Source organism: Buteo buteo, unplaced genomic scaffold (assembly GCF_964188355.1).
Source record: "Buteo buteo unplaced genomic scaffold, bButBut1.hap1.1 HAP1_SCAFFOLD_76, whole genome shotgun sequence".
NCBI lineage: Eukaryota > Metazoa > Chordata > Aves > Accipitriformes > Accipitridae > Buteo > Buteo buteo.
The window spans coordinates 174,458-188,863 of record NW_027439240.1 but is presented as its reverse complement, the minus strand read 5'-3'; the positions used below and the strand labels follow the sequence as shown (position 1 = coordinate 188,863).

The following is a 14,406-nucleotide window of genomic DNA, read 5'->3' as shown; positions in this document are numbered from 1 at the left end:
GCGAGTGCTGCAGCCACTCTGCTTGGGGTCAGAGCCCTGCGATCACCTCCTGCAGCCCTGCCCCCGAATTTGATTTTCCCACCAAGCTGCCTGCTGGTTTCTGTGGGATGCCCCACAAAGAGGCAAGTGGAGAAAACTCTGCCAAACCCCTTCAAGCTAATCTTGCCAGGGGTCCTAGCGCTTGGTGGGGCTTTACCTGTCACTGCCTTGCTTTGGGATATCCATGTCACTGGTCTTCCCCACGTTCAGCTGAACTGAACTTGCAGCAGCAGCAGCTTCCATCGCCCTCCTGGACTCCTGAGGTAAAAAAGGGACAAATCACGTTCTCTGTCTTTGGTCAAAGTGGAGATAAGCTGAATGCCCAGCACAAACTTAGCAGTCTGCCCTCCCCTTCTGCCCCTTGGCAGCTATAGGTATTAGTGCAGCAGGGTAGAAACCGTTCACTCCAAAGGTTTTGGGGCAGGGGGATTGGGTGTTCAAAACACGATTATGAGCAAATCTTGCCAGCAGCAGCAGCAGCACCTTCTAATAATAATCATCGTAATGATAATGACCTTTGTGAAAAACGACTCGTTTTAAAAATTACACCTGTATTCAAGCGTTCAGCTCACTGCTACTTGAGGAAACAAAGGTTACAACGTGGGATCCAGGCTATTGGGATCTATTTCGATTGAGTGCTGATCTTCCCCCAACGTTTCCAGACAAGCTGTAAGAGAAACAGGCAACCTCACAGCCCGACGGAGGTGTCCAGCCCCGAGGACCCAGCAAGCCTTACCTCTTCTTCTTCTCTGGCTTCATTTCTGGCATTGTCCAACTTCTTCTTCCTTTCTGGCATAAGGTCATCCAGAAAGCTGAGCTCGCGCTTTGAGAAGCAGAAATCCATCGCTTTCCGGACAAAGACGAGAGCCAAAACCTTCACGAATAAGAGGGAAGATGCGGTGAGCTCAGAGACGATGCCACCTCTCACTCCAACGCTGCAAACACCCCGCTGCTGAGCGGCGGCAGCTCTTACCATCATGGGAAAGATGATGGCGGCACGGGACACCTTGATGGTCCAGAGCAGGACGAGGCAGGTCAGCTGGATCACCGTGAACAAATGCACCTTTTGCAAGGGCACGTGCCGCAGGTAGATGAAATCCGGCTGGTGTTTTGCTGGCATCCAAAACAGCTTCAAGCGATCAAAGAACTGCAAAATAAAAGGGAAAGGTTGCCGCCTTGGGACTGCGGCAAGTTTCTGGCCCTCTCGAGACGTGGAGGCGGTTTGCAGCATCTCGCTTGCCGTCAGAAATCCTGGATCCCACCGCGTTCCTCCTGGGAGCAGCACCCATTTTCCCTTCGCTCCATCTATCAACCGGCTTGCCCCTGAGAGCTGCCCACCAAACGGCAACTATTCCGTGCCATTCCATTATTAGCATTTCTCGGCCCACTGAATCCCCCAGCGAGGATTTCCACCAGTGGCAGAAACTGCCTTCCCTTTGCACTGAATTCCCCCGCTTTCACGTAACCAAACACTGACCTGCCCTAAACCCTGAAACAGAGAGCGCTGAACTTGCCTGGTCCTCCCAGCCCTATATACCTCCTGTGCCTCCACCAATCTTTTTCTTACACAAAAGAGTTTCATTGCTTGCTCTGCAAGAAGTTTTTCCCATGCCACTGCTTTTTTCCCTGCTGCTACGGAGACAAAATACCAGGGAAACGACATGCCGCACGCTGTAAAAGAGTCCGTACCTGAATTCCTCTGAGCGACGACACACCCATGTAGAGAAAGACGCCATAAAGCACAGGCATTGGTATAAACTGGGGGGGAAAAGAGAAAAAAAAAAAAGAATGCAATCGTTTCTTTCTCCATATTGCATTTTCAGTATTACCACCCTCTTCCACAGGCACTGCCTAAAATTGCTTGAAGCCTTCCAGCTTCCATTCAGGCTTACAGATGGGTCAGGTTTTAACCATTAAAGATTTTGTGCGCACGAGTGAGCTAAGGCTCTGCTTTAGGCTGAACTTTGGAGTTACCTCTCCTCAGAATACTCCTATTTTCCAGAAAGGTTGGAGGAAAATAGGCGATTTCACCCGTGCTACCCTATGCCGCATTCTGTGGCGGTAGAAAAACACTTCTGCCTAATCTTGGGGCAACAGGCAAAGGCCACAGGCCTCCTTTTAGCCTAGAGACGAGATTACTTTGTGGGAGGAACGTGCAAGGAAGCCCACGGGGATGACCTCAGTGTGTTTAGCTCCTGGGAACAGCTGCTCCGGGGCATTTGGGGAGCAAATTGCAGCCAGTAAAGGGCTGCCTGTTTGAAAGAGAGCAGACGTGCTGGTCTGAATATGCTCAGCTGTAACCCATAAACATGGGCGGGCCTGAAAGACACCCGAAAATTCAAGCAGTTGCGTTGCTCGCTTGCCTCGAGCACACCAAACGGGGGCCCGAAGGGCTGCAAAGCCTAACCGAGGCTGGTTCCCACCGTGGGTCAAGCCCCAAGGGTTGGGATCACCCCCTCCTCCTCCGCTCCACAACTAACTACTCAGGCCTGCAGAGAGGGGACTGTTTTTCTGTAACCTCCAACAAGCTCGCGGTTGTCGGGTGGTTTGCATTTTCCTCTCACCTTTAACACGGAAGTGAAGAAGACGGAGCAGCCCATGAGCCCAAAGATCAGCAAGCCAGTGACTCTCTGCTCTCGTATCCCCAGAAACTTGGGTTGTTCTCCTGGAGCTGAGCAGTCAGACTCTACTTTGAGGCTATTCACGTGGGTGATGGACAGGACGGTCGCAGCCACAAACCAGGGCAGCCCCATCACCGAGCACACCCCCAGCATCACGGCCACCACGAAAAGGTCCAGGTGGTACCCGCATCCTTTCTGCAGGCAGGAAAACAAGAAACAGAGCATCCCATAGCACAAGAGCAAGGATAACGTCGCAAGTCAGACTCAAACCCTGCTCGAGCACAGGTCAACTTCTTCAGAATTTAAAACAAGAAATGGAAACAAGTAAGGGTGTACGCAGGCTTTGCACAAGCACCTGGCATGAAAATCTGGCAGGAGTTCAGACACAAGGGATATGGGGAGCTTGTGCGATACATACTTCTCCAAAAAAAACCCACCCACAACCCAAAACCACCAAACCGTTGTTTTCACTCACAAAGAAAATTCTACCACTTGCGAGGAAGGTGTGACTCTGAGTTATCCCTGGCAGCGCATCAAAACAATGCATTCCCCGCACCTGCTGCCGCTGCCGTTTCAAAACAAAAACGTGCTTCCATATTGCTCCAAGATTAATTTGCTCCTCCAAAAGGTTGCTCATCTGAACTGCCCTGTCACTTGCTCCCTGCATCATCGTTAATCCAGGAGAGCATCCTGCCACGCAGCCTGACCTTGTCCCAAACCAATGCCTTCAGAAAGCATCGGCAATAAGAGCTTCTCCCCAGACCTGCAGCCCAGAAGGGGCTGGGGCCGGGGTCATCTCTCGCAGGCCCTTACCTTCAGCTTGTGCTCCTTCCTGTTCACAATAACGGCACTGATCTGCTGGTCCATGAATATCAAGATGGTGCAGAGCAGAGCTGGGACGAGCGCAGCCAACACCGTCCACCAAGGGTTGGGTCCTATGGGGTTGATGAACCACCCGCGGTCGTCTCTGGTAGGCTGCAACAAAGCCCACACATCAGCATCGTCTCCCAGCCCAGGCACTCCACTGGCTTTCCTTTTCCCCTCCCTCCCTGTGTCAGAGCACCTCCCAGCCCTGGCTTCATGTCCCCCTCTCCCGTGGGCTTCAGCAGTGCCAGTCTCCTCTTTGCAAGCACCTCTAGGTACTTCTCCTGTAGGTATCTAGTTTTGGGGCCATCTTCTCGTTGCCAGGAGGAAGCAAGGCACTTGGAGGTGGAAGAGGAGATGGTCACACCACCAGCATCTCCTCCAGACTCAGCCCTGCCCTGCCCCGGCATCACCTTGTGGCACCCCCACGTGCCAAAACACCCCATTACCTTGAACGTGTGGGGGACCTGGAGCTTTGGCGATGGGATCCCAACCACAAAGTCAAGGAGCACCATGATGGCGATGGTGAGGAAAACAGCAAAGTCGCTCACCGTGGACCGTACCTGGGGCGAGAAACCAGAGGTGAAAGGGGCATGGCAAACAGGGCCGTAACGTGAGATGCAAGAGTTGCGGACATCCACAACATTCAGGCTGGTTAACCAAATCCCACCACCCCTCTGAGCACATGCAGCCTGATCCCTTGCTTAGATACTGTTGCTGTGTTTGTCCCCGTGAGATCTGGCGTCAGATAATAAAAAAAGCTTAATTAGGCGGACAAGGGTTGGTTTAAGTCAAAACCTAAAAATAATAATAATAATATTAAAAATAAGAAAAGAGATGTCTGCCACTACAGCTACACTCACAGCTACAACGGCAACAAGGCACTGAGGCATCCTTTAGTCCTCAAAAGGAACCTCCTCATTCGAATCTACTTTCCGCTCGAGCACATAATGCGCAGAAGGTAGGGAAAAAAACCCACAACCCCAACCCCCAAAACTTTGGGAAACCTGACTTCCTACTACCTGAGGAGGGGGAAAAAAAAAAAAATTAAAAAAAATCAAACCCCAAAAATCTTCAATCTGGGGCAGATCGCGAGGCAGGTGGGAAATGCTACGATGATTTTGCACTCACGGAAATGAGTGCGGGACATCCAAGCTCTTGGAGAGCTTGGCCTGCAAGGCCAACGTTTCCCAGCTTGACCATGGCGGGGCTAATACTGCTTAGTGCTCCAGGAAAGCCATTTTGGGAAACGAGTGTGGAGATGGACGCTGGCCACCATCTTCTACTTACTCTGGTTGGAAAGTAGCGGCTGGTTTTAAACTTCTTCAAGAAGCTTGACAGGGCAAAGGTGGCGAAGAAGAGGATGCAGCACCAGAGGAACACATCAGGCGTGTAGGGGCCGTCGCGTCCACAGGCAGGTCCTTGAAACTCCCCACGCAAATGCCGACATTCCTGGAGAAACAGAGCGTCAGGACACAAAGGCAGTGCACGTGCGGCAGGGAAACCTCGCGTAGCTAGGGGGTTTTGAGGATCTTGGTCCAAGATCCACGACCCTCTAACTGCTCCTGCCAATGGAGATTTATATGTAATGAGCAGCAGCAGCTGAACAAGTGACACATCGAACTATAGAGCGGAGAAACGAGATGTGAGGGGACACCATACCACGCACCCTCGGCACATCCTCTGCCTGCCATTCGAGCAATCGTGGCTAAAGAAGACACCAGAGGGGAAGGAAACACTGGAAACTCTTGGGGAGAGAGAGAGAGGGAAGAGGGAAGGAGGGCTAAAGACAACCATGGTAGGAAAGGAGGAGAAGAGACAAATCGTCCCTTCCCAGGGGAGGGCTCGCAGAACCTGGCCAAGAGGGGATGAAGGCCACCATAAGAGCCTGCCGCCCTAGGCCCGGGCTCTGCTTCCAGCAACAACAGCCTGAGAGGCTGCTCAGACATGCAAATTTATGCATGTACCTACAGACAGCACTGAACGAGAAAGCAAGGCCCAGAGTTACTAGGAACCCATTAAGGAGGCCAATTACTACCTTTCAAGCATGAACTTAAGTCCTACCTACAACTTCTACAATAATCAAACCACCCACTACTTAACCTTCCTCCCAGTCAGAAATACTGTCCGGCAACAGGCTTGAGGGGGACACTTGCTACCTACCCACAACGTTGGGGACCAGGTAGACTGGGACAAGGTGGACTCTCCTCCCGAGGACCAAGCGGTTTTAACAAACCACACGCTAGATTTAAGCAAGGACTTTTCCGAGCAGCACTAGCACAGTTTGAAGCCCATCATTCCCTGAAGGGCTCTGACTTTTGCACCATGCAAATGCCCCTGGACCCCGTGGCCGCGGCGCGAGGAAGCAGTGGCTCGGGGCACTTACGGTCACCGTGAGGTTTTCCCAGGCGATGCCAGACACGTTGATCCCGTTGCTCGCCCAGAAACGCAGCGTTTCGTTGCTGGGATGGGTCGGTGCCTCACACTTACAGCTGGGAGGAGAGAAGCCAAGACAGGGGTAAGGGAAAGGCGATGGAGGTGCAGCCCGCAGCTCCTGCCAAGGGGCAGCAGCTTTCTCAGGGGGAAAAAAACCCACTAGTAGCTGGTGAGGAAGTCCAGCTTGCTGTGCATGTGCACAGGGTAGGTGTCTCGCAGGTGACTCAGCTTCTCCAGAGCCTCGTAGATGAAGATGATGCAGATGAGGGAGGCAAAGGCTTCTTCCGTGAAGCGGGTGACGTAGCACACCAAACAGCTGGCATCGGTGGCCACCAGCACTATGCACAAGAAGGCGGTCCACAGCCCAATGCACGCCCGCAGAGACAGATAGGAGAGCGTGTACTCCCTGGGAAAGCAAAATGAAACAAAGGCTGCAAAGGCCAGCAAGAGGCCCTGAGACATGCCTGCCTTCGGGGAAAACAGGGAGCAATTCTGGAGCGTGTCAAGGCTGCGGATGGGAAATGCAGTTTCCATGTACTACTACAGAGAGCCTCGGGGCTGTGGTGCAGGGTGTAGACCCACAGGAGGAGAGGCCAATTATTTAGTTACCACTGTTGAACAAGGATCTTGTGTTAACACCTTGGAGGCTGCTTGAGGTCAGGTCCCTCTTGGGCCAGGTGGTGTTCTCCCACATCACCCTGATGCCCTGACACTGAAACCAGCTGGGTTTGCACCCAGTCACCTGCTGCCAGCAAGCTGGGGCTTAATGATAAACCTTATGGCAATAAGGGTGGTTTATCTCCCATCAAAGCCATAGCAACAAAAGGACTGTCACTAAAATCTAGCAACTACCCCTAAGAAACAGAAAAGCAAAGCAAAGCATCTTTTCTCCATCACTGCCCCCTTCTGAAGGCTCTCGCAGCACCCAGCTGCGGCAGCCAGCCTTACTTGCAGAATTTGTAGAGGATCTTCTCAAACACGAGGACGGGTCCGGTGCTGCCGAGGATGGTGAGAGGTTGGCCGGCAAAGAGGCAATACACCACGCCGGCCATGGACGCGCCCAGCAGCGACTCCATGGCACTCTGTCCGGGGAAGAGAGGCAGCCGTGAGTAAATAAATCGTTAGGGAGAAACAAAAACCAAAGCCGATTCACTGCAGCGAGGACTTTGGCCTGACTTTTATCCTCCCCCATGCTCCCCAACAGAGAGACGTGCTCACTATCTGGCCATTGGTCGCCTCCCCCAGCAGTCCCCCAAAGGTGATGACAGGGGACATGCAGGCACAGTAGAGGAAGAGGAAGGACGCCAGGCACTGCAGGCTCAGACCATCCCGGAAGTCGCTCCAGAACCACGGGGCTTTCCGCTTCACGTCCAGGGTCAAACCTCCAAAGAGCCTGCAGGAAGGAAAAAGAAGAGAGTCTGTTCTCTTGGAGGAACACGGTGACTTTGCTTTGCTGCAGAAGGGCAATCAGAAGCACGGAGTCACTTTCGTGGCTAAAAAGAAGCACTCTCCTTCCTCCCAAATCAAGGAAACCTGCGTGCAATGGTGATGGCTGGGGCTGAGCCCAGCTGCCCAGATCTCCCCCCTGCCCAGCCCAGGGGACCAAGCTGGCAATGCGGAGCCCCTTCGTTGAACCAGCTAACCCCAAAGACCTGCTAGAAGGGAGGGTGCATGCTCAGATTTGAGAAGCAAACAGAAAAAAAACCCAAACTATTAAAGCTCCCACCTTCCCGTCCGCTGCAGTTCAGGGCCACTGTGTTTCTCCAGCGTGCTGTGAGAAGCACTGTCGTCAAGAGCTCCTGGCATCTTCCTTTTTTCCTGTTAAAATGGAAGTAAGATAAAGCTATGGACTTGTAACCGCTGGCTTGTTTTGCTTCTGGTCTGGCTCTGTGACTGTGTCAGAGTGGGACCTTGTGAATTTGGGCCCCTGAACAGCATCCCCAGCCGTCCTGCCCATCCCCCTCGCGCCTCCCACCTGCGAAGGGACGTTTTTCGGGGGCTCGATTCGGATCGATGGATCCCACTCTCCTGGCGGCAAGACCGTGACCTGATCCAGAAACTCGTCGATGCCAGCCACGAGGTCAGCCCCGTTCTTGGCTTTATAGGCAACGTCACGGAAAACCTGCCAAGAGAAGACAACCTGGTGAGAGGACAACCCAGCTCGGAGGTCCTAACCAGTGCAATAAGCTCTTGGCTAAACGCAAGGCTTTTTCCCCAAAATTTCCTGCTGGAAAGGGCAGGAAATACTCCCCCAAAAGGAAAAATCTGTGCGTCAGGGCATTTGTAATCATCTCCCCCACGAGGCCCCCGTCCCCCATGGCACACCATACCCTTCTGCTTAAAGAGCAAGAGAAGTTTGACTGGCCCTGGCAATGCCACCACTGGGGACAGCGTGCTGGGGACCCCGGCAAGAAGGATGAGATGCAGGATGCACCCCGGGTGGGATTTCAGCCTCCAGGATGTGGGGTGATGCAAATCTGCGTGTTCGCTTCGGGGTGAGAAAGAGGGCTGGGCTATTTGGAGAGCTGCGGGCAGCTGGGACAGCAAATCCTCTTCCTCACTACTTCAGAGACAGGGAGAGCTGAAGAAAGGCAAAAATGACCCGGAGCTATCTCATCTTGTCGCACCTCATCTGTCATGATAGTGGCCATGGACCTGCCGATCTCATGGTACTGATGGGCTTTTCCTTCTGGTCCAAGCAAAACAAACAGGAACCTGGGCAAGAAAAACAAAATGAGAGAGAGAAGAAGGTGTCCTTGCTCCAAGAGCACCCAAGGAAAGCCCTGGCAGCTCCCAGCCCGGAGCGTGGCTCAAGACGGGACACGTAGGCTCAGCGACGCCACGATGAATTTGAAATTCTTCAAAACCGACGGCAAATTTCATTTGGGGGCCAACTTTCATTACAATTGGCCGATGGGTTTAAAAGCTACAGCAGGGAATGGAGAAACGAAGGCGAGGAGATGTGGGTGGGGGAAACGTGCTTGCTCCCCCTCCCACTCGCCTTGTTCCCTTGGGACACCAAACTGATGCCTGCAACTCGATCTTTGGTTGGGTGTCTTTTTTACGGAAAAAATTTGCGCTTCTCATTCGCACCTTGTTGGGATGGGAACTTCCGTCATGCCCGAGAGGCGGACAGCCGGGCTCAGGCGGACAAATGCCACGATGGGCTGGTGAAGGAAATCCAGCTCTCCTACGAGCACGTTGGATGCTTCAGCCCCGGTGGGAATTTTCTTCATGAAGTGCAGCTCCGCCTGGGCACGACAAGCGATTTTCAGGCAATTACCCCAAAAGCAAAGCCCACAGCGCTCTGCAGCACACTCTCCAGCCAAGTTTGCAAGAGCAAATCTGGCCCTAAAGGCGTGAGAAAGCTACGAGTGTCTCACCTTGCTTAAATCCGTTGCTCTGCTCTCAGGGTTCACCCCATCTTTAGCTTCTGCAGCGGTGGGAGAAGGACAAGAGGTGATTGTTTGGGCTGGTAGGAAAAAGAAAGACACTCAGAAAGATGGACGAGGAGCAACTGGGACGCTTCTCCTTTGCCCGGACAAGTCTAATGGGGCCACAGCCCTGCAGAAAGCCTCACCTGGCTTGTAGAGGAGGTGCAGGTCTGACTGCCTCTTGCTCACATCAGCAAACGAGCAGACAGCGGGCAGAAGGTTGGTTGTCTTCTCGTTCTGATGGTGGTGCTTCCTCAAAAGGACTTCTCGAACTTGCGCCCGCACGTGCTCGTCAAACTCCGTGGACTGTTCTTGCTGGGCCAGGATCGTATCTGAGGATGGCAAAGGGAAACAAAGCCATCAGAGCAGAAACCCCAACAAGTCCCGACCCCCAAAGCCCCCAGGGAAGGCTGTGCCACACAGGCTGCACCCTAATGCCGGCTCAGCCTTGCATAGCAAGGCCTTTTAATAATGTTCAGCCTTTGCAGCCAAAACGAGAATTTTCTTCTGCTAAGAAACATGGCATCCAAGTGCTTATTCATCATTCCGCTAAGATAAATATTTCCCATTCTAAATGACGCAATTTTCTTGCCCGACCTGGCCTTTCTGACTCTACACGTTCACCCAAATTATAAGCGATCTATAGCACAGACGTTCCCAGAGCTTCCCGTGCTGATGGAGTGCAATTTGCCGAGCCCAGGGAGAAACGTGCTAAGAACGGCTCCGACTTCTCCAGCCCTTGAAAGGGCTGAATGGAGACCTGCCGCCAGTCAAAGATAACTTCTCCAAAGCGGCTTTTGCAATTAACTTCAAGTATCTTCCCCACAGAAATACACTGCTTGGTCATCGCCAGATAAACTCTGCCTTAAAACTCTTACATGCTGGATCTTAAGGCAAAAGCAAAAAAAAGAATGCGAGGAAACAGCTTGTAAGAAATAGTTCCTTTAAGGAGGTTCAGCTCTTACGCAGACTCTGTATTTCTAAGAGCAGCCTGCTAAGCCCTGACACACGCTCCTTTTTGGCTGCAGAATATTCTCTAGTGGCTTCTCCAACCCCACAAACTGCTTTCAAAAGGACCCCGCATTGGAATAAAAAAACGGTGCGACTGTTGCATGCCCAGTCTACATCCAAAAACAGCTCATGAGAAAAACACAGTGGCACTTCTGGAAAAGGACGTGCCATTGGGGCAGGGTTTGATTTGGGAGTGAAGAGCACCGTGGCGAGCTGAGCTCGGCCGTTCCCGGAGGGATGCAGCGCCCATGGTACCTGCAATCTCTTCGATGCTGTTGGCACAAATGTCCAGCAGCACCGACCCGTTGCTGATGCAGCTCCTCAGCTCGGAGAGGCTGTGCAAGGACAGCGTGCCAACGTAGGGCTTGCTCCAGCGCTCGCCGCCATCTTCCACGTCCTCCTCAAACTTCAGCCACCTGCGGACATCGGGTGCGATCAGCCCCATTGCAAGAAAACAGCCCCAGCTCTGCAACCCCTTTGACAGAGCCACGGGGTGGCAAGAGGAGAAGGCTCCTCGTGCCGCCACCTGCAGCTGCAAAAGCTTCGCATCCTGGAGAGGAGAAAGCAGAGCCCACGGGCGCTGCCGGTGCAGGGACTCCTCTCCCACCGCAGCCAAGCAGCAGGGATTTACCTTGCCGTTTCCTTCCACTCGCCATCTCGGCCCTCTTTTACACAGATCTCATCCAGCTCGGAGAACAAGTGGTGAGAGAGGTGCTGCTCGTCCTCCTTGCTCCTGAGAATGAACTGCACCCGCTGGGACGGGGAGCCTGGGGGCAGAAGGCAAAGACCCATCCCGTTACTGCGCCTGAACACAGCTCGTCACGCTCACGTGCAAAGTGGCCATCAGCACCAGTGCAGCCATAAACACTGGGCTGGCCCCTCTCCTCTGCATCTGTCTGGGCTTGCACAGAGCCGTGGAGAAGGAGAAGCATCTAGTCCACCTCTGCATGATGATGGGCTGCTTTCCTTCCCCACATTGCCATTTTTAAAGCCAGGATCCCTCTAAGGAAGACGAGCCTAAACCCATTATGCATTTAACTGCATTAAAAAAAACACAAACAAAAAAAAACAACAAAAAAAAAGAAAACTTGGGAAAAAGAGGGTGTTGCTCAATACGGCCACTTTCCCTCGGAAGAACAGCAACTCACTCAAACTAGCCACGGGGACCTGCTTGCAGAAGGCCCCAGCGCCCACGTTGCCCCCAGGAGTTTAGCAAATGCCGCGGTGGGACTTACAGTGGTAGCCCTGCTCCATCGGGGCAGAGTCCTTCTCCCGTTCCCCTTCCCGATGCTTCTGGCTGTGGCGTCGGTGATGCCGGTGGCTCTGCCTAACCAGTGGCATCCGCGCGCCCACGTACAGGGTCCGGTGGCCTGCGAAAAAGCAGCGGTTTTTGCAGCACTCTCGGCATTGCGGCAATGGTTGAGGTGGCCGGTGCCTTGCTAAGCCACGGTTATATATCCCAGGAGCAACGCCAGCTTCCCTGAATGTTATTTTCACTGGACCTCCTTTTTTCCAAGCCTATTTTACTCGAGCTTTGCAACAACACAGCAACAACAAGTGTTGGCTCTGGGTCATCTAAAAGTGCCCCCAAAGTATTGGACCTCTTCTCAAATTCCAGCTTCGGCTGGACAACACTCAGACTTGCTCATTAAGCAGCAACACAAGCTAATTATTTTCAAAATCTCTGTATGGCACGAGGCGACAAGAGACGATCAAATCAGTCCCATCGTAATGAACTCCAGAACAAAAAAAGAAAATCACAGCCCCGCGTCTGCAGCCCTGAAATGATTCTCCTGACCTCTCCAAGCCAGGAGCAGCCTCTGCGAGAAAAAAAGCCGTGAATTATCGAGCCCTGTGGCTACAACTCACACCGTGGCCTCCCGGGGGGCTTTTTCCCTCCGTTTAAAAAGCCGTAATAGTAAAAAACGTGACAATAACTGTGCTGCTTCATTGAGAAGCGCGGCACGTTTTGCTGCACATGATGTGACACCCGACAAGGCACACAGGAGAGACTTTGTGCAATGGGAAAACGCGCTGGGCTGGTGGCTCCTCTACCAGGATCTCAGCAGAGACTCACCTTCCAACTCCTCCTCCTCATAGCGAACACTGACAGTGTTGCTCCTTCTTCCCCGGTCAATCACTGCCTCCTCGTCATGTCTCTGTTTAGCAACGACAAGAAGGGAAAAGTTGGGGCTGGGGGTGGAGAGCTCCCTTACGTCCTCCCAGCCATCACCCACCCCTGCGTCCACGCGAGTCCACGAGCCATCACGCCTCTACGTGCCGCCTCCTCCTCCTTCAGGCACAGCCCTAAAACCACGGACTTGTAGGAGGTTTTCCTTCCCATACGCAAATAAAACAGCCCATAACATCACCTCTACTGTATACCACGAGAGTCTGGACGTCTTTAATACAGCAGGAGAGGGATGAGTGTTTCAGACCAAAAAAACCCACCTCCTGCTTTGTTCTTGAGGTTCCTGTCTAAAAAAGTGATTTCCAAACTGGAAAAAAAACAACCCCAACCCACAAAACTGCACTTTTGAGCCCCGGCCGTGCTACCTGTAACTCTTCCAGAAGTGTCATTTTGTAACCCCCGTTTGGGTTCATCCTCACGTCAGTCACTGGGTTTCGGGGACAACTGAACCTCCAGGTCAGTCAGGGGGCCCGATTCCCCAGGGACTGATGGAGTAGCCCTCACGGGAGGAGCTAAGTGGCACCCAGTGTGCACCAACTCCAGAGACACAATAGGGACCATTGTGAAATCACAAGCTATGATGCGGATCCAGGCAGCTACTTAAAGCCATGCACCCCTAGAGCCTTCCCGCTTGGAAAACTTAGTGCCTGGGGAGAAGCCAGCTCTGCTTGGAGCAAAAACTCTCCAGAACAGAGAAACTTCCTGCATGAGAGGTGTCAGGCTCAAAAGTGTGCAGAAGGAAAACCCTTCACAGGCTCGTTCACCCTCCTGAGAAGCAAAGCCCACTAGCAGCATCATGTTTTCTCTCTTTTTCTTTCTAACAGTAGAGCTGAAGCTCTAGCATCCTGAGGATAACAGGAGGCACAAATACGGTAGGGAAAAAGAATATCTTATTGGATCAATGGGTAGATTCAGAAAAAAACCCTGCTACACAGTAGTTTATCCTGGCTGCTAGCTAGAACCGAGAAGACTGTTTTTTCCACCTGGGTCAACAGTTCCGGTGAAACATACTACCCGCCTAGGACAGCTGCATCTGAGGAACAAGAATTAGTTATCTGCAATACAAGGAATAACAATGAGTCATTTAGTGCCATGATATTCATCAGGCTGCACAGAGAAACAAGAGACAAATGCATTTGAATAACCATGTCTTGTGTTACGTTTTAACCACTTAACATTCCGTGAGAAATACCCCAAGAGCTCAAGAAGAAAGAGCAGCAAGGCAGGAGACAGGTGAAAGCCTAGAGCGCCAGCTAGACGGAATGAAAGACCCTTCCAGCAACAACAGCCTGAGAGGCTGCTCAGACATGCAAATTTATGCATGTACCTACAGACAGCACTGAATGAGAAAGCAAGGCCTGGGGGGATCATTTCCCCTCTGCTCAGGGCTGCTGGGGCCAGTCTGTGTGCTCTGTCCAGACTGGGCTCCCCAGGACAAGACTGGGACTCACTGGGGCGAGCCCAGCAAAGGGCCACAAAGGTGACGAAGGGACTGGAGCACTTTTCATATGCGGAGAGGCTGGGAGAGCTGGGACCCTTCAGCCTGGAGAAGGCTCAGGGAGCTCTTATCCATGTACATCTGATGGGAGGGAATGAAGAAGAGGGAACCGGGCTCTTCTCAGCAGCGCCTTCTGGCAGGACAAGAGGCAAAGGGCACAAACTGCAAAACATGAAATTAAAGCTGAACACAAGAAAAACTTTCTGACTGCAACTGTGGTCGAGCACTGCAACCGGTTGCCCACAGAAGTTGTGGTGTCTCCACCCTTGGAGTCCACTCAAAACCTGAGGGGACACGTCCTGGGCAACCTGC

At 52.7% G+C, this 14,406-nt stretch overlaps 1 protein-coding gene across 1 annotated transcript; it reads right to left on the bottom strand.

The window, feature by feature from the left end:
- Positions 1-314: 314 nt before the first annotated feature.
- Positions 315-12,749, bottom strand: LOC142027872 (electroneutral sodium bicarbonate exchanger 1-like). The gene is made up of 20 exons (XM_075022069.1): positions 12,683-12,749; positions 11,641-11,775; positions 11,037-11,172; positions 10,661-10,821; positions 9,541-9,726; positions 9,344-9,432; positions 9,054-9,211; positions 8,588-8,675; positions 7,819-8,082; positions 7,687-7,700; positions 7,179-7,353; positions 6,909-7,042; positions 6,162-6,366; positions 5,911-6,078; positions 3,974-4,087; positions 3,474-3,818; positions 2,604-2,855; positions 1,729-1,797; positions 1,013-1,186; positions 315-913 (listed from the first exon to the last, which is right to left on the bottom strand). The coding sequence occupies exons 1-20, from the start codon at positions 12,747-12,749 to the stop codon at positions 728-730; spliced, it is 3,120 nt and encodes a 1,039-aa protein (XP_074878170.1). The 3' UTR covers positions 315-727.
- Between the last annotated feature and the right edge of the window lie 1,657 nt (positions 12,750-14,406).